We start from the raw sequence: 18,385 nt of genomic DNA on the forward strand, positions 1-18,385 counted from the left end.
GGAGGAGGAGGACGAGCCTCGGCTCATTGTCCCTTCAGAGAGTCTGAGAACCGTAGCTCCGGTTTCGCTTGAGTCTGTGCCTCCGGGCAAGACTTTTGTCCCCATCAATTTGCGTCCAGAGGTTCTCTCGTGGGCTCATTCGTCCAGAGTGGGTGGACACTTTGGGGCAAAGAGGACATCTGAGTTGTTGGCGAGAATGTATTGGTGGCCACATATGGTTCGTGATGTTGGAGACTACGTTCGGGCATGTGTCTCTTGTGCCAAAAATAAGTCTCTCCGTCAACGGCCAGCTGGGTTGTTATACCCTCTGCCGGTGGCAGACAGGCCCTGGGAGATGGTCGGGATGGACTTTGTGGTGGGTTTGCCCAAGTCACGTGGCTGTACTGTCATTTGGGTTATCACCGACCATTTTTCTAAAATGGTGCATTTGGTGCCGCTTCCCCGGCTACCTTCTGCACGGGCCTTGGCAGCATTGTTTGTTAAACACATCTTCCGTCTTCACGGTATGCCAGACAAAATTGTCAGTGACCGGGGTCCCCAGTTTGCGTCTCGGTTCTGGAGAGAGCTTTGTCGCCTTCTCAGTATCGAGTTGAATCTCTCTTCGGCATATCATCCCGAGACGAAAGGGTTGGTGGAGAGAGCCAACCAGACCTTGGTCACATATCTGCGACATTTTGTCTCTGCTAAACAAGATGACTGGGCATCTTTGCTACCGTGGGCGGAGTTTGCTCTTAACAATGCTGTAGCTGACTCCACTGGACAGACCCCATTCCTCCTTAACTATGGTCAGCATCCGCGGGTACCTGTACCCATGCCCATGTCTTCCGCCGATTCCAGGGTGGCAGACTGGGCTGTGGAGGCACGGGACATTTGGAATCGCACTCAGGATGCCATTCGGGATTCCAAGGAGAGAATGAGGTCCTCCGCCGATGTTCATCGGCGCCCCGCTCCGACCTTTGCTCCTGGCGACTTGGTGTGGCTCTCCGCCCGTAACATCAGGCTGCGAGTTGAGTCCACTAAGTTTGCGCCTCGCTACTTGGGTCCCTTCAAGGTTCTCGAACAGGTTAATCCTGTGGTCTACCGCCTGGCTCTTCCTCCACGCTTGGGTATCACCGACACCTTTCATGTGTCCCTCTTGAAACCCGTATACATGTCCCGGTTTTCCGAGTCATCTGCCGGGACATCGGGTTCGTCTACGGACGATTACGAGGTGAACGCTATTTTGGGGTGTAAGCTGGTACGCGGCAAAAAGTTCTATCTGGTGGATTGGAAGGGTTATGGTCCAGAGAACAGGTCATGGGAGCCTGCTGAAAACATTCGGGCCCCACAGCTCATTGCTGCCTTCGAACGTAGCGAGGCCCAAGGAGGGTGGGGCCCTAGGAGGTGGGGTAATGTTAGGAGTCGAGTTTCCTCTGCTGCACAGGGGGAATCTCGATCCGTCTCCGCTGCGGTCTCCCATTCTCCTCCAGCCGCAGTGGAGCCTGCTCAGCAGGGACGTCGATCCCAGCGTCTCGCTCAGTCTGACTCTGTGAGAAGAGTTACTGCTGCTTCTCCAGCTTCTGCCTGTAAAGCCTATACTGGTCAGCAGCGAGTGGACTTCTCTGGGACTAAGTCCTTGTCTGCGCACACTGAGCATGCCCAGGGCAAGATCTCCCGTTGGAGATCGAGGGTCATGTGCTCAGACTCTGCAGCGCATTCTATTGGTCCTCTTGGCAGGTCTTGGAAGGGCAAAGTTTCTGTGGCCGCTTCCTGTCCTGCAACTATATAAACTGTGCATGACCGCACGGCCATGCGCTAGTGTACAATTTAATACGTGTGTTTGTTGTGAGTGCAAGTCGTTCTTTAAATACCCCTACCCTATTGTATGATTGTTCGCGTATGGAGTATGGCTGCTATCTAGCGCCCGACTTATCACTCAACGTGTCACACACGTGTCAGCGTCTACTGCTGTGACCGCCAGTGCGGTGCCACGCGCCAGTGTGCGCTTCCTGACCCACATCTGGGTGCTTAGTGGTGCCTGCCAGCATGGCACAGTTCGCACTTCGGTGCCTTAATTATAATTCCTTTCACACCCAGTAGCGGTGTAGTGCCAGCAAGGGTCTAATCGGACTACAATCCCTGTTGGGGTTTAGTTCGCTGACCACTTGCTCACGCTCTATGTGCGGTACCGCGGTCCTGTGACGCAACAGGATCGCTTTCTTCACGCTGGGTGAGGTTTAACCCACGCGTGTATACTTTTGAATACCGCCATATTGTCTGTCATTTCCTAGCAGCAGGTTTCACCTGCACGGTGGACCCCGGACTGCGAACGCATCTATATCATCTCTCTTGGTGCGTTCCGCCAGTCCTAACAATGTAAAGTAGACATGTGGAAATGTTACGTATTAAATAATTTGTGTGACATATCTCTGTGATTTAAGGGCATGAAATTTCAAAGTTGGAAAATTGCAAAATTTTCAAAATTTTCAACAAATTTCCTTTTTTTCACAATTAATCACTTCACAAGTAATATCAAATAAATTTTACCACAAAGATGAAATACAATATGTCCCGAAAAAATAGTGTCAGAATCATCAGGATCCATTGAAGCGTTCCAGAGTTATTATCTCATTAATGGACAGTGGTCAGAATTATAAAAATTGGCTTGGTCATTAACATGCAAACCCCCACAGTGGGAAAGGGGTCAAATTAGCATATCAGACCATTCTTTAAAGTGAATAAATTAATATTAGCCAAATTTTTCACGTAAAAGAAGTGCTAAAATTTTGACTTTTACTTTTTAGATTACTATTATGGCTTTGCTATGGCAGAATGATATAATATGATTTTGTATATTTAGCAAAAAAAGGATCAAATGCAAAAGAGAAGGGTCATACAAATAAAGAGATACTGCCCAATTCATAATTTGCTTTTTTAAAGTCACTTTTCTTTTATCTGTCTTGTAGCATTCCCTTTTGTTAAAAATATCCTTCAAAATGATTCACATGGTTTATGAATTTTAAGCAAAATCACAAATGCTCATTATTTTGTCTTTGGTTCTTTTTATGAAATGAACTTTAAGAAAGGGAAAAATTGAAAGAATAGTAAGGTGCTATTGAAAAATATAAAAAACTCCAAAAGCTTGAAGAAAGAAAGGTACAAATATTATGATGCAATAAATCAGGCCCATAGTAGGCAATACAACTATGGTTGAATCTCAGTGTAGCAGACATACATCCTTAGTACAGCAAAATTTTGTTAAGGCCCCTTCACATTAAGCGACGCTGCAGCGATACCGACAACGATCCGGATCGCTGCAGCGTCGCTGTTTGGTCACTGGAGAGCTGTCACACACTTCCCTCTAAGGTTTCAGCTTATTGGTGACCTGAAGTCTCCTCTGGTTCCAAGTAGAAAACTGCAGCGTTGACATAACAGACTGTACATTGTTTCCCGATGGGAGAGATTGGTGGAAAAAAACCTTGCAAAAATTGAAAAAAAAACTAAAAAATCCAACCATAGGGGATAAACAGTAAAATAATCTGCAGATATTATTTTTTTTTATGGGATATTTCCAATTATTATACAATGGTGTAAACACACGCAGTTATGGGGTCAATTGTCCATCATTTTACTGTCAAAGTGGCACTGCTGTACAGGGAGGTGCTCCATTCACATACATAGGGCTGTGTTGCACTTCCCTACACTGCAGTTAGATGGCAGTGCTGCTTGGAGGGGAAAAAATGCTGCTGCCCCTGTTCTTTTCAAAGGTCTGATCAGTAAGTAAAATATCATTATGTTTAACTAGATGGCAGCCCGATTCTAAAGAATCGGGAGTCTAGAATCCATATATGCTTTATTTATTCAAATGTAAGAATAATACAATTAATAATTAATAGTAAGAAAGAACAAAAAATGGCTGCACTTACCAGCTCTTGACAATTCTTGTTATTTAAGAAATTGCTGGGCAATAATGGACAATGTCCTTATGTGGCAAATAATAGAGCAATATACCCAATGTGGCAAAGAAGAGGTTAATAAACGGCAGTCTCTCAGTATAACAGTCAGTGAATAATAGGCAGTATATGGAGAAAACACCAAACAAAAGTTCAAAATTGGTGTGAAAATGTCACTGAACCACTTCACAACTAAATATATATAGTTTTGGTAAATGGTATTATTTTTTTGACGAAATTCGGCAGGAGCTTGAAGAGCAACGTCACTGGGCCCGCCTCCACGCAGTAGAAACTTGCTGTGAGGTAAAAATTCAAAAATCACACCAAAATGGTGGGCGGAGTGTGTCACAGTACGGCACGTTTCTGATTGGTCGCTCGCAGCAGGCGGCAACCAATCAGACACTGGACACTGTTGACGTCACTTATCTCCGGACATTAGCTCCGGACATTAGCTCCGGACATTAGCTCCGGACATTAGCTCCAGACAGGAAGTTGGCACAAATTGCAGGAAGTAGTATTCTAGGCAATTATATATTAGATGTTGAGGGATATCCTTTAGACTGGAGTCACACACAATGTATAAAATATCGGTCTGTTTTACACAGACGAGAATCGCAGAAATGTTCCCTGACCAGTGATCCGTATGTCATCCGTGTGCAGTGCGAGGATGTGATTTTCTCGCATGTAAGCATCCGTGTAACATCCGTATGATATCCGTATGGCGAGATTTTCTCGCCGGCTTCAGTGAGACACATACCTCTCTGTGTTCATCACCTCATTAAATACATTTACATTTGGCCAGCTTGATTTTCCTGAAATTACCTGTGCCCCCCGACAATCAATGTGCGAAAATTTTGCACGGGCCAACTAGTAGCATTGAAATATATGTTTAGATTCAAATCAAAATTTTGTGAAAAGAGAGAATGGAATATAGATGGTTAAGAAACAAAAGGATTAGTGAGAGGGTAAATAAACACAGCACAAGTATACACAGAGTGTTTGATTTTCAGAAAGAAAGGTAAAACTAATCTCAAGTAGTAAATCCAAGATTGACATATAAATAACTCCTCCAGAGACACTTTCTTGTGGTGTAGCTAAAGACCATTGCGGAATCTTCTATTTTCCCAAATGCGAGATAAGGATGCTTCACACTCTGGGGCCTCCAAAGTCATCTGTTTACTTTCAAGATCATCTTGAGGTTTACTCAATGTTCCTCTTCCTCAGCAAACCTCAAGAAATATACAAGTCTTAATTTGAAAGACTAAATACAATTTAAATGAAAAGGCTGCTTTCAATACAGAGCTTTCATCTGAAAATAATGGGGTTTTACAAGAATATCCCTGAGATTGTTATCTGGCCTCCGAGCAGTCATTGCTCCCTGAGCTCTGAACAGCTCCATTTGTTGTTCCGTCAGATACAATAGCAAGCATAGCAATAGTGTCTGATTCATTTCTGGTTTGCAGAGGCCCCAGATTGCTTGTCACAATATTAGCCATGTACCTGTTAGCATCTAGTCATCCCAGACAAGATGTCTCTGGACTGAAAACAGTAGTTATTCAGCTATAGCAAGTGCTGACTTGACAAGCGCTGCACACTGCACAGACAGCATGCTTTCCATGCAAATCACAAATTGCATGTAGCACATAAAGAATATTATACATACTAAATCAACAGCTTTAAAGTACAGAAAAAAATATATTTAGCACAAACCTTCTGACGCAATGCTGGAAGAATACTCTATATACCTATGAGCAGGGGCGTAACTAGGTGCAGAGGTTGCAATCACACCCCGGGCCCTGGATCCTTTAGAAAAAGACTACTGTATTGCTATTAAAGATTTTAAAAATTTGGGGGCCCCGTTGGAGCTTTTGCATCGGGGCCCATGAATTTCAAGTTACGCCACTGCCTACGAGATTCCTCGTAATTATAGTCTATGGTGCTGTTCGCATGTCACTGTTTATTTACGGCCTCTGTCTTCAAAAATCGCAAAGATACAGTTAGGGCCAGAAATATTTGGACAGTGACACAAGTTTTGTTATTTTAGCTGTTTACAAAAACATGTTCAGAAATACAATTATATATATAATATGGGCTGAAAGTGCACACTCCCAGCTGCAATATGATAGTTTCCACATCCAAATCGGAGAAAGGGTTTAGGAATCATAGCTCTGTAATGCATAGCGTCCTCTTTTTCAAGGGACCAAAAGTAATTGGACAATGGACTCTAAGGGCTGCAATTAACTCTGAAGGCGTCTCCCTCGTTAACCTGTAATCAATGAAGTAGTTGAAAGGTCAGGGGTGGATTCCAGGTGTGTGGTTTTGCATTTGGAAGCTGTTGCTGTGAGCAGACAACATGCGGTCAAAGGAACTCTCAATTGAGGTGAAGCAGAACATCCTGAGGCTGAAAAAAAAGAAAAAGTCCATCAGAGAGATAGCAGACATGCTTGGAGTAGCAAAATCAACAGTTGGGTACATTCTGAGAAAAAAGGAATTGACTGGTGAGCTTGGGAACTCAAAAAGGCCTGGGCGTCCATGGATGACAACAGTGGTGGATGATCGCCGCATACTTAATTTGGTGAAGAAGAACCCGTTCACAACATCAACTGAAGTCCAGAACACTCTCAGTGAAGTAGGTGTATCTGTCTATAAGTCAACAGTAAAGAGAAAACTCCATGACAGTAAATACAAAGGGTTCACATCTAGATGCAAACCATTCATCAATACCAAAAATAGACAGGACAGAGTTAAATTTGCAGAAAAACACCTCAAGAAGCCAGCTCAGTTCTGGAAAAGTATTCTATGGACAGATGAGACAAAGATCAACCTGTACCAGAATGATGGGAAGAAAAAAGTTTGGAGAAGAAAGGGAACGGCACATGATCCAAGGCACACCACATCCTCTGTAAAACATGGTGGAGGCAACGTGATGGCATGGGCATGCATGGCTTTCAATGGCACTGGGTCACTTGTGTTTATTGATGACATAAGAGCAGACAAGAGTAGCCGGATGAATTCTGAAGTGTACCGGGATATACTTTCAGCCCAGATTCAGCCAAATGCTGCAAAGTTGATTGGACGGCGCTTCATAGTACAGATGGACAATGACCCCAAGCATACAGCCAAAGCTACCCAGGAGTTCATGAGTGCCAAAAAGTGGAACATTCTGCAATGGCCAAGTCAATCTCCAGATCTAAACCCAATTGAGCATGCATTTCACTTGCTCAAATCCAGACTTAAGACGGAAAGACCCACAAACAAGCAAGACCTGAAGGCTGCGGCTGTAATGGCCTGGCAAAGCATCAAGAAGGAGGAAACCCAGCGTTTGGTGATGTCCATGGGTTCCAGACTTAAGGCAGTGATTGCCTCCAAAGGATTTGCAACAAAATATTGAAAATAAAAATATTTTGTTTGGGTTATGTTTATTTGTCCAATTACTTTTGACCTCCTAAAATGTGGAGTGTTTGTAAAGAAATGTGTACAATTCCTACATTTTCTATCAGATATTTTTGTTCAACCCTTCAAATTAAACGTTACAATCTGCACTTGAATTCTGTTGTAGAGGTTTCATTTCAAATCCAATGTGGTGGCATGCAGAGCCCAACTCGCGAAAATTGTGTCACTGTCCAAATATTTCTGGCCCTAACTGTATATCAATTGTTGAACCCATCACCATGCAAGGCTCTAAGTTCATATATAAAAAGCACAGACAGCACACATTGCCATCCATTTGCTATCCATGCCCTGTCCGATTTAACATTGCAATAAGTTACAGTAGCTTTGCATTTTTTCTCACTTTGGACACACTAACTAAACACTGGTAAATGTTGGATCCAACACACTCATGAAAATCTGGCTTTTGACCATGTAAGAGGCAAAAAATGCATATCTCAATGAGACCTTAGACAATGTATGGAGTGATCAAGGGGATGCTTTTGCACTGCCAGGAAAACCAAACAAAAAACCTTATACTTGGCCGATACTAGCTGAAACTTCAATTTTTATTTGTTCACTTTAAAATACTGAACACACTCACCATACAGACAACCGTGCTTAGCTAAAACATAACCCTCACACTGTAAATATTCTAAATTTTCCCTGCCTGTGCAGCGGAGGTTGGCACCCTAAGATTATTCGAGATAGGCGCCCCCGCTCAACGGTGGCTGTCCTTCTTACTCCTATCCAGCCCCTAATAATATTGTGATACAGTTAAACTCCAATCTGACGCGACAGGAAACAATGAAAAAGACAGTGATTGCCTTTAAAGGTTAGTCCATGGCAATCATTAGACAGTGTGAGGTAGAGTGATTGACAAACTTAGTTAACGTGCAAAAAAGTGCATAACACACAGAGTACCTCTCTATAACTGTTCCCTGCTCTGACAGCCTACCTAACTGTGGAGGTTGGCACCCTAGTGTGCAGCGGAAGCGGCGCCCCCAGTCCTCGATGGCTCACCCTACCAGTGGCCCTATACATAGACTGTATGTAATTTGGTGGGCATATAACAAATTCTCAACCACAGTTATAGACACAAGGTAGATTTCATCTACTTCAACAGAAGAGAGCACAGTCTAGATGAACACTGTGCACTCATGCTATATTGCAAAAAAGATGCCAGTTAAGCAAAATGGGGTACTCATCGTTTTGTGATGTGTTGAGGATAAGTTCCTCATGCCTCAACGCGTTTCACCAATCTGGATCATCAGGAGGCTTGGATAAACAGATGCTGCATGGTGGCCACCCCACGTTGCTACTAATTATAGATTATATAGCAAGGAGAAAAACAAGGAGCATATGGTAAAGATATAAATAAGATAATCTTTATTAATACAAAATGGTAAAAACAGTCATTGGTAGTGTTGAAAGTATCGGTATCGGATAGTATCGGCCAATACCCGAAAAGTATCGGATATCGCCGATACCGATATCCGATACCAATACAAGTCAATGGGACACCAAGTATCGGAAGGTATTCTGATGGTTCCCAGGGTCTGAAGGAGAGGAAACTCTCCTTCAGGCCCTGGGATCCATATTAATGTGTAAAATAAAGAATTAAAATAAAAAATATTGATATATTCACCTCTCCGGCGGCCCCTGGACATCACGCGGGTAACCGGCAGGCTTCTTTGTTTAAAATGAGCGCGTTTAGGACCTGAGGAATGACGTTGCGGCTTCTGATTGGTCGCGTGCCGCCCATGTGACCGCGACACGACCAATCAGAAGCCGCGACGTCATTCCTCAGGTCCTAAATTCCTAGACTGAGGAGTTTAGTGCCTGAGAATGACGTCGCGGCTTCTGATTGGTCGCGTCGCGGTCACATGGGCGGCACGCGACCAATCAGAAGCCGCGACGTCATTCCTCAGGTCCTAAACGCGCTCATTCTAGGAATTTAGGGCCTGAGGAATGACGTCGCGGCTTCTGATTGGTCGCGTCGCGGTCACATGGGCGGCACGCGACCAATCAGAAGCCGGACATCATTCCTCAGGTCCTAAACGCGCTCATTTATACAAAGAAGCCTGCCGGTTACCCGCGGTGATGTCCAGGGGCCGCCGGAGAGGTGAATATATCAATATTTTTTATTTTAATTCTTTATTTTACACCTCACTATGGATCCGATACCGATACCCGATACCACAAAAGTATCGGATCTCGGTATCGGCATTCCGATACCGCAATACTTGCGGTATCGGAATGCTCAACACTAGTCATTGGACATCAGTAGTGATCACATGGTAACCCACAACATAACACATGAAGGGGGAAAGGAACACCCCACATCTCACCAATGTAACAAATTTAGGTAATGCAATGAGCACCATAGAGTAGGTACGCAGAGAATAAGGAAGAATATAGCAACAATAGGGCCCAAAAGGAAAGAAACAAATCTGTACTGGCAGCTGAAATAGCCTCTGTGACCGCAGTGACGCCTAACCGATAAGTAGCAGCCCATACACAGGACCTAGCGAGAGGTGTGGAACAGGTAAGGAGTAACAGCCACAATGGCCCCTGTAACACCCGGTAACAATGACAGCATACCACAAGGCCAACAGCAGAGGGAACGGTATAATGGAGAGGGAGTCACGACAGAGCCAATGCCTAGCACAGAGTCTAGAGCCAGTACACAGTAATAGTATGTGTGCCGTGTGGGCACTGTCTTGCCTGCGCCAATGTCCTGCGCTGCTCTGACTTTACCTCCAGTGATGGTTCTAGAACCTTTCAGATTAGACAGCGTATATATCCTGCGGCACGACCAATGTCATCTATTATGCTACTTGTCCGTGCCCCAGGATATACATTGGTCTCACTACTCGCGAATTTAGGGTTCACGTCAGGGAGCATGTGCAGGACATTGGCGCGGCCGGGATGGTGTCCACGACGGTGGATCTCAAGACCATCCCCCGTCACTTTAGGTTGCACCACAATTGCAGTGGGAAACTACTTAAGGTGCGGGGGATTGATGTGCTCCATTTGGGTGTTAGAGGTGGGGACAATAAAAAAAGATTAGCCCAAATTGAGACTAAGTGGATTGTCATGCTTGATACGGTGACCCCTAAGGGTCTCAATGAGTCCCTGAGTTTTGCTCCCTACCTCTAACTTCCTGTGCCTCTCTCTAATGATGGTGCGTCCCATCCCTATTGTTCTATTGTGTCCCACCGGTGGACTATTTTTTGTTCTTTGTTTTTATCTTATTTTTAATTTGTTCTATTGTTCTTTTTTTATTATCAGTAGGAACCTTAGGTGAGCCCTGTTCTGTGGCCCTCCTGGTCCTCGGTCGCGTTATACACTGGCCATCTTCTGACATTACCATCCGTGCCTGGTATACGTGTGGATTATGCTGGAAGGATCTCTGACCTCTATGTGCCTCTCCATAAAGTCCATGGAATGATTCCACAGTATATGTCTTGGGACTCCGGTTCTACTATGGATCACCTTATGACATTTCATTTCTTCTATGCATTTAGAGATATCTATACATATACTCCTTGTTATAGCTGTCTATATACTGTTAATGTATGGCTATTGATACTTGTGGATTTCTGGTGCTCATGTTAACATCTTTCTTACCAGATATTGCACCTTCCTCTGTTACATTACTCTCCGACACGTCCCCTTGTGGCCGTGCACATCGCCTTCCGTGCGGATGGCTCTGACGTGTGGACCGGTGCCCTTTCTGTTTTGTGCGTAGGTCTGGAATGTTTTCCTGTCCTCCATGCTTGGCTGGGCGCCAGGTCTTCATGTCGGGCTTTACCGCCGCAGTACGCATGCGCTGACAGCGCTACTCGGATTGGCAGGTCTCGGACATGTGACCAAGGTCAGGGAGGTTATAGGCAGGTCCTGCCTCACTAGATTACACTTCCCCCTGAGGAAGCGGCATTTTTACGCTGCAAAACGCGCGTCGGGGCGTTCTCACCGGTGGGACTCCTCCACATCTCCCTCTCCCTCCATCTGCATTGGTAAGCAATTTTCTTTGGGCCCCATTACGGTCGCTGGGGCTATGCCAGCTATTACTATGTACTGGCTCTAGACTCTGTGCTAGGCATTGGCTATTTTGTGACTCCCTCTCCTTTATACCGTTCCCCCTGCTGTTGGCCTTGTGGTATGCTGTCATTGTTACCGGGTGTTACAGGGGCCATTGTGGCTGTTACTCCTTAACTGTTCCACACCTCCCGCTAGGTCCTGTGTTATGAACAGGTAATTCAGAACCACAATGAACATTAAAGTTCAGAGCACACAAAGTGACCTGACATTTACCAAAAACATAGGACGAGCTCTGAGACGTGGAAACTCTGCTGACCGCAATCCCTAATCCTATCACACCACACTAGAGGTAGCCGTGGATTGCGCCTAACGCTCCCTATGCAACTCGGCACAGCCTGAGAAACTAACTAGCCCTGAAGATAGAAAAATAAGCCTACCTTGCCTCAGAGAAATTCCCCAAAGGAAAAGGCAGCCCCCCACATATAATGACTGTGAGTAAAGATGAAAATACAAACACAGAGATGAAATAGATTTAGCAAAGTGAGGCCCGACTTACTGAATAGACCGAGGATAGGAAAGAAATCTTTGCGGTCAACACAAAAACCTACAAACAACCACGCAGAGGGGCAAAAAGACCCTCCGCACCGACTAACGGTACGGAGGTGCTCCCTCTGCGTCTCAGAGCTTCCAGCAAGCAAGAAAAACCAATATAGCAAGCTGGACAGGAAAAATAGCAAACAAAAATAACACAAGCAAAACTTAGCTTATGCAGGATAGACAGGCCACAGGAACGATCCAGGAGGAAGCAAGACCAATACTAGAACATTGACTGGAGGCCAGGATCAAAGCACCAGGTGGAGTTAAATAGAGCAGCACCTAACGACTTAACCTCATAACCTGAGGAAGGAAACTCAGAAGCCGCAGTACCACTCTCATCCACCAAAGGAAGCTCATAGACAGAACCAGCCGAAGTACCACTCTCGACCACAGGAGGGAGCTTGGCCACAGAATTCACAACAGTACCCCCCCTTGAGGAGGGGTCACCGAACCCTCACCAGAGCCCCCAGGCTGACCAGGATGAGCCACATGAAAGGCACGAACCAGATCGGCAGCATGGACATCAGAGGCAAAGACCCAGGAATTATCTTCCTGACCATAACCTTTCCACTTAACCAGATACTGGAGTTTCCGTCTCGAAACACGAGAATCCAAAATCTTCTCCACTATATACTCCAATTCCCCTTCCACCAAAACCGGAGCAGGAGGATCAATAGATGGAACCACAGGTGCCACGTATCTCCGCAACAATGACCTATGGAACACGTTATGGATGGAAAAAGAAGCTGGAAGAGTCAAACGAAAAGACACAGGATTAAGAACCTCAGAAATCCTATATGGACCAATGGAACGAGGCTTAAATTTAGGAGAGGAAACCTTCATAGGAATATAACGAGATGACAACCAAACCAAATCCCCAACACGAAGTCGGGGACCCACACAGCGCCTGCGGTTAGCGAAACGTTGAGCCTTCTCCTGGGACACAGTCAGATTGTCCACTACATGAGTCCAAATCTGCTGCAACCTATCCACCACAGTATCCACACCAGGACAGTCCGAAGACTCAACCTGCCCTGAAGAGAAACGAGGGTGGAACCCAGAATTGCAGAAAAACGGCGAAACCAAAGTAGCCGAGCTGGCCCGATTATTAAGGGCGAACTCAGCCAAAGGCAAAAAGGACACCCAATCATCCTGATCAGCAGAAACAAAACATCTCAGATATGTTTCCAAGGTCTGATTGGTTCGTTCAGTCTGGCCATTTGTCTGAGGATGGAAAGCCGAGGAAAAAGACAAATCAATGCCCATCCTAGCACAAAAGGCTCGCCAAAACCTCGAAACAAACTGAGAACCTCTGTCAGAAACGATGTTCTCTGGAATGCCATGTAAACGAACCACATGCTGGAAAAACAACGGCACCAAATCAGAGGAGGAAGGCAATTTAGACAAGGGCACCAAATGGACCATCTTAGAGAAGCGATCACAAACCACCCAAAGGACCGACATTCTTTGAGAGACGGGGAGATCCGAAATAAAATCCATAGAGATGTGTCCAAGGCCTCTTCGGGACCGGCAAGGGCAAAAGCAACCCACTGGCACGAGAACAGCAGGGCTTAGCCCGAGCACAAATCCCACAGGACTGCACAAAAGAACGCACATCCCGCGACAGAGACGGCCACCAAAAGGATCTAGCCACCAAATCTCTGGTACCAAAGATTCCAGGATGACCAGCCAACACCGAACAATGAACCTCAGAGATAACTTTATTCGTCCACCTATCAGGGACAAACAGTTTCTCCGCTGGGCAACGGTCAGGTTTATTAACCTGAAATTTTTGCAGCACCCGCCGCAAATCAGGGGAGATGGCAGACAAAATTACCCCCTCTTTGAGAATACCCGCCGGCTCAGGCAAACCCAGAGAATCGGGCACAAAACTCCTAGACAGGGCATCCGCCTTCACATTTTTAGAGCCCGGAAGGTACAAAACCACAAAGTCAAAATGGGAGAAAAACAGCGACCAACGAGCCTGTCTAGGATTCAACCGTTTGGCAGACTCGAGATAAGTCAAGTTTTTGTGATCAGTCAAGACCACCACGCGATTCTTAGCTCCTTCAAGCCAATGACGCCACTCCTCGAATGCCCACTTCATGGCTAGCAACTCTCGATTGCCAACATCATAATTTCGCTCAGCAGGCGAAAATTTCCTGGAAAAGAAAGCGCATGGTTTCATCACCGAGCAATCAGAACTTCTCTGCGACAAAACAGCCCCTGCTCCAATATCGGAAGCATCAACCTCGACCTGGAATGGAAGCGAAACATCTGGTTGGCACAACACAGGGGCAGAAGAAAAACGATGCTTCAACTTCTGAAAAGCTTCCACAGCAGCAGAAGACCAATTGACCACATCAGCACCCTTCTTGGTAAAATCAGTCAATGGTTTAGCAATACTAGAAAAATTAGCGATGAAGCGACGATAAAAATTAGCAAAGCCCAGGAACTTCTGCAGACTCTTCAGAGATGTTGGCTGAGTCCAATCATAAATGGCCTGAACTTTAACAAGGTCCATCTCGATAGTAGAAGGAGAAAAAATGAACCCCAAAAATGAAATCTTCTGAACACCAAAGAGACACTTTGACCCCTTCACAAACAAAGAATTAGCACGCATGACCTGGAAAACCATTCTGACCTGCTTCACATGAGACTCCCAATCATCCGAGAAGACCAAAATATCATCCAAGTATACAATCAGGAATTTATCCAGGTACTCTCGAAAGATGTCATGCATAAAGGACTGAAACACTGATGGAGCATTAGAAAGTCCGAATGGCATAACCAGGTACTCAAAATGGCCTTCGGGCGTATTAACCCTCCGTCAGGCGCAATATAGATTCTCGTCAGTTCAGGCGCAATGTGCCTGACAAGCACAGGTCAGAAAACCACCTATAGTAGCTACATATTTCAATTTCAGCACTATAGAAGTAGTCAGTGACCTTCATAGGAATGTATTAAAAGAGATTACACCAAATCAGATGCAAAAAAACCATTTATTAACCATAAACTTATTAAAACTAAAAGTACCACTTTTCGGTAGTACCGCCAAATAGGCTCCAGTTATCTTTACTTAACTATTGCTTAAATATAAAATTATGGAAAAAACTTAAAGGATATTGCACTTAGATGTTACTTAATTATTTTCTACTCATCTTCAGTGGTTTCAATTGCAGCAGAAGCAGCACAGGTACACTTAGAAAAGCAAGGCTGGCAGACGAAAGTTGCATGGGAAAGGCAGATTGATTCTTTACATATTTTGCAGTCATATTTAGAAAGCCTTCTGAAACCAGATACAAATGAGCAGGTAGTACAACTGCGTCTTTTAGAAGGTGGTAGAGTCGGTGTTTGTTCTGGAACGTCCTTGGGACGATATCTCTTCAACCGGTGTTGCAGGGCAAGGGGCATTCCAACCGTCTTTGTACTTCTTAGGCTTAGCTCTCCACTCACCAGTTCATTAGCCAATTGTTTTAGGTACATTCTTCTGCGCATTTGTTTAAGTTCATTACCGAGGTAAATTACTTGTGAGTTGATGCCACCCACATTCAGCATTGTAAAGAAGATTACCATCGGCCAGCGTTTGGTATTTCGACTTACATTGAAATTGCCACACATTTGGTCAGCAGTGTCAACGCCGCTTTTGGTCAAATTATAAAAAGTTATGATTTCTGGTTTCCTTAGCTCCCCAGACTCTGGATCAATGGTGTAATCATTATGTAATGAAAAGACCAAAATCACATTTTTCTGCTCGCGTGGGATGTAAGAAACTAAAATCTTTCCATTACTGAATCCAAACATAGTGCTATACTGTTGTTTGCCTTTTGTATATAGAAAATCTGGCGGCAACTGCCTTTTGTTTTTTCTAACAGTTCCCACATATGACAGCTTTTTCGTTTTTAAAAAATCAATCAGATCAAAGTCAGTAAACCAGTTGTCAGCAGTGATATTTCGACCAGATCCAAACATTGGCTCAGCAATTCTCTTTACCACATCACTAGGCTTGTTGCTCACATTGAAAGGACCTGGTGGCTGTCTTCCACAATAAACTTCCATGTTCATAGTGTACATCATCCTTGCATCAACCATGGCAAAAATTTTAATTCCATATTTGTTTGACTTCGATGGTATATATTGCCGAAAACCACATCTTCCACGGAAACCTGGAAGCATCTCATCAATAGTGAGGTTTTGCCCCGGGCAATAGCTTTTTTGACAATTCATAATAAATTGTTGACATATGTCCCGAATTGGTGCAAGCCGGTCATAACCTTTTTGTTCTGTCCGGGTACTTCGATCATCGAAACGGAGGCAACGGATCAGGACTTTGAATCGTTTCAGATTCATCACAAGGCTGAATTTTTCGATGCCATCACCGTCTGTCCCCCACAGCTCCTCCAAACTTTGCCTATTTGCTCTGAAAGCACCAGCTAGGTATAACAAGCCAATAAATGCCTTGAGTTCAATCACATCAGTGTTTTTGATGTCCCTCTCTCTGGAGAATTGCTCTTTGATTGTGTCAATATACTGGTTAGTGAACCGAACAATAGTTTCCAACATGCTATCTGTAATTAGATTACTCCAACATTCCACTGCAGTTTTAGCTTTTCTAACACTTCCAATAACTCCAGGAAGGTGTGTAATAATATTGTGGGATTCTCTGCGCTGTTTGTTCTTGGGTGCCTTTTTGTTCCACTTTGTATTTTTATCTTTGCCCAAATAATAAGCTAGATCTGTGTCTGTTTCCTCTGTATCAGTGTCATCACCATCCTGCTCTGTTCCAGAATCAGTGTTACATTCTGCTACCTCATCTTCAGATGAAATGTCACTAGATTCCTCTAAATCCTCAGTTACTGCTGGTTCTTCCTCATCATCTTCTAACAAAAAAATCTTCATTTCTTCTAAATGAAGGGGTTTAGATGAATCATACTGTTTTCTGGCCATTGCAGCAGAAAATCTGAAGCAAGAGAGAAAGAGTATGTGTTAGGGCGCAATGTTCCTTAGAAGCCACCCTCCTTTTGTCTAAGAAAACAGTACTTATGTACACTAACTTAGCATTAATCCTTCATAAAACAAGCTAAATACACAATCGTGATGAATAAAAAAAGAAAATACTAACCTTTCAATTTGTGTTGAAATCAGGCGCAATGTGCCTGAGAAGCCAAAGTGTTGATATCTGTTCACTAGAAGGTCTGCTGAGTCACTGTGATATCAGGTTTCACAGAGCCTGAAGAGTCAGGAGATAACTAGGAGGGGTGGGGTTTTCTGATAAGTGGGCAAGGAGAGAGAAGTGAAACTAATTACTGTGTGCCTGTCAGATCTATTGCGCCTGACGGAGGGTTAAATGCTGTTTTCCATTCATCGCCCCGTTTAATACGCACAAGATTATACGCACCACGAAGATCTATCTTGGTGAACCAACTAGCCCCCTTAATCCGAGCAAACAAATCAGACAGCAGCGGCAAGGGGTACTGAAATTTGACCGTAATTTTATTTAGAAGGCGGTAATCGATACAAGGTCTCAGCGAACCATCCTTCTTGGCCACAAAAAAGAACCCCGCTCCCAATGGCGACGATAACGGGCGAATATGACCCTTCTCCAAAGACTCCTTCACGTAACTCCGCATAGCGGCGTGCTCAGGTACAGATAAATTAAACAGTCGACTCTTAGGAAACTTACTACCAGGAATCAAATCGATAGCACAATCACAATCCCTATGCGGAGGTAGGGCATTGGACTTGGGCTCATCGAATACATCCCGGTAATCAGACAAGAGCTCTGGGATCTCAGAAGGGGTGGATGATGAGATAGACAGAAATGGAACATCACCATGTACCCCCTGAAACCCCAGCTGGACACAGACATTGATTTCCAATCTAATACTGGGTTATGGACTTGTAGCCATGGCAACCCCAACACGACCACATCATGCAGATTATGCAACACCAGAAAGCGAATATCCTCCTGGTGCGCAGGAGCCATGCACATGGTCAGCTGGGTCCAATACTGAGGCTTATTCTTGGCCAAAGGCGTAACATCAATTCCTCTCAATGGAATAGGACACTGCAAGGGCTCCAAGACAAACCCACAGCGCCTAGCAAACTCCAAGTCCATCAAATTCAGGGCAGCGCCTGAATCCACAAATGCCATGACAGAATAGGAAGACAAAGAGCAGATCAAAGTAACGGACAAAAGAAATTTCAACTGTACCGTACCAATGGTGGCAGACCTAGCGAACCGCTTAGTGCGCTTAGGACAATCGGAGATAGCATGAGTGGAATCACCACAGTAGAAACACAGCCCATTCTGACGTCTGTGTTCTTGCCTTTCAGCTCTGGTCAAAGTCCTATCGCACTGCATAGGCTCAAGTTTATGC

The 18,385-nt window shown here is 44.6% G+C and overlaps 1 protein-coding gene across 1 annotated transcript in view; it reads right to left on the reverse strand.

The window, feature by feature from the left end:
• LOC138643363 (piggyBac transposable element-derived protein 4-like) overlaps nt 1-16,952 on the reverse strand; it is a 189,463-nt gene extending 172,511 nt beyond the window's left edge. The window contains exon 1 of the mRNA XM_069732284.1: nt 15,462-16,952. Within this exon, the coding sequence (XP_069588385.1) occupies nt 15,462-16,952 (1,491 nt within the window). The remainder of the gene's footprint in view (nt 1-15,461) is intronic.
• Between the last annotated feature and the right edge of the window lie 1,433 nt (nt 16,953-18,385).

The sequence above is a fragment of the Ranitomeya imitator genome, chromosome 6 (genome assembly GCF_032444005.1).
Source record: "Ranitomeya imitator isolate aRanImi1 chromosome 6, aRanImi1.pri, whole genome shotgun sequence".
In the NCBI taxonomy this organism is placed as follows: domain Eukaryota; kingdom Metazoa; phylum Chordata; class Amphibia; order Anura; family Dendrobatidae; genus Ranitomeya; species Ranitomeya imitator.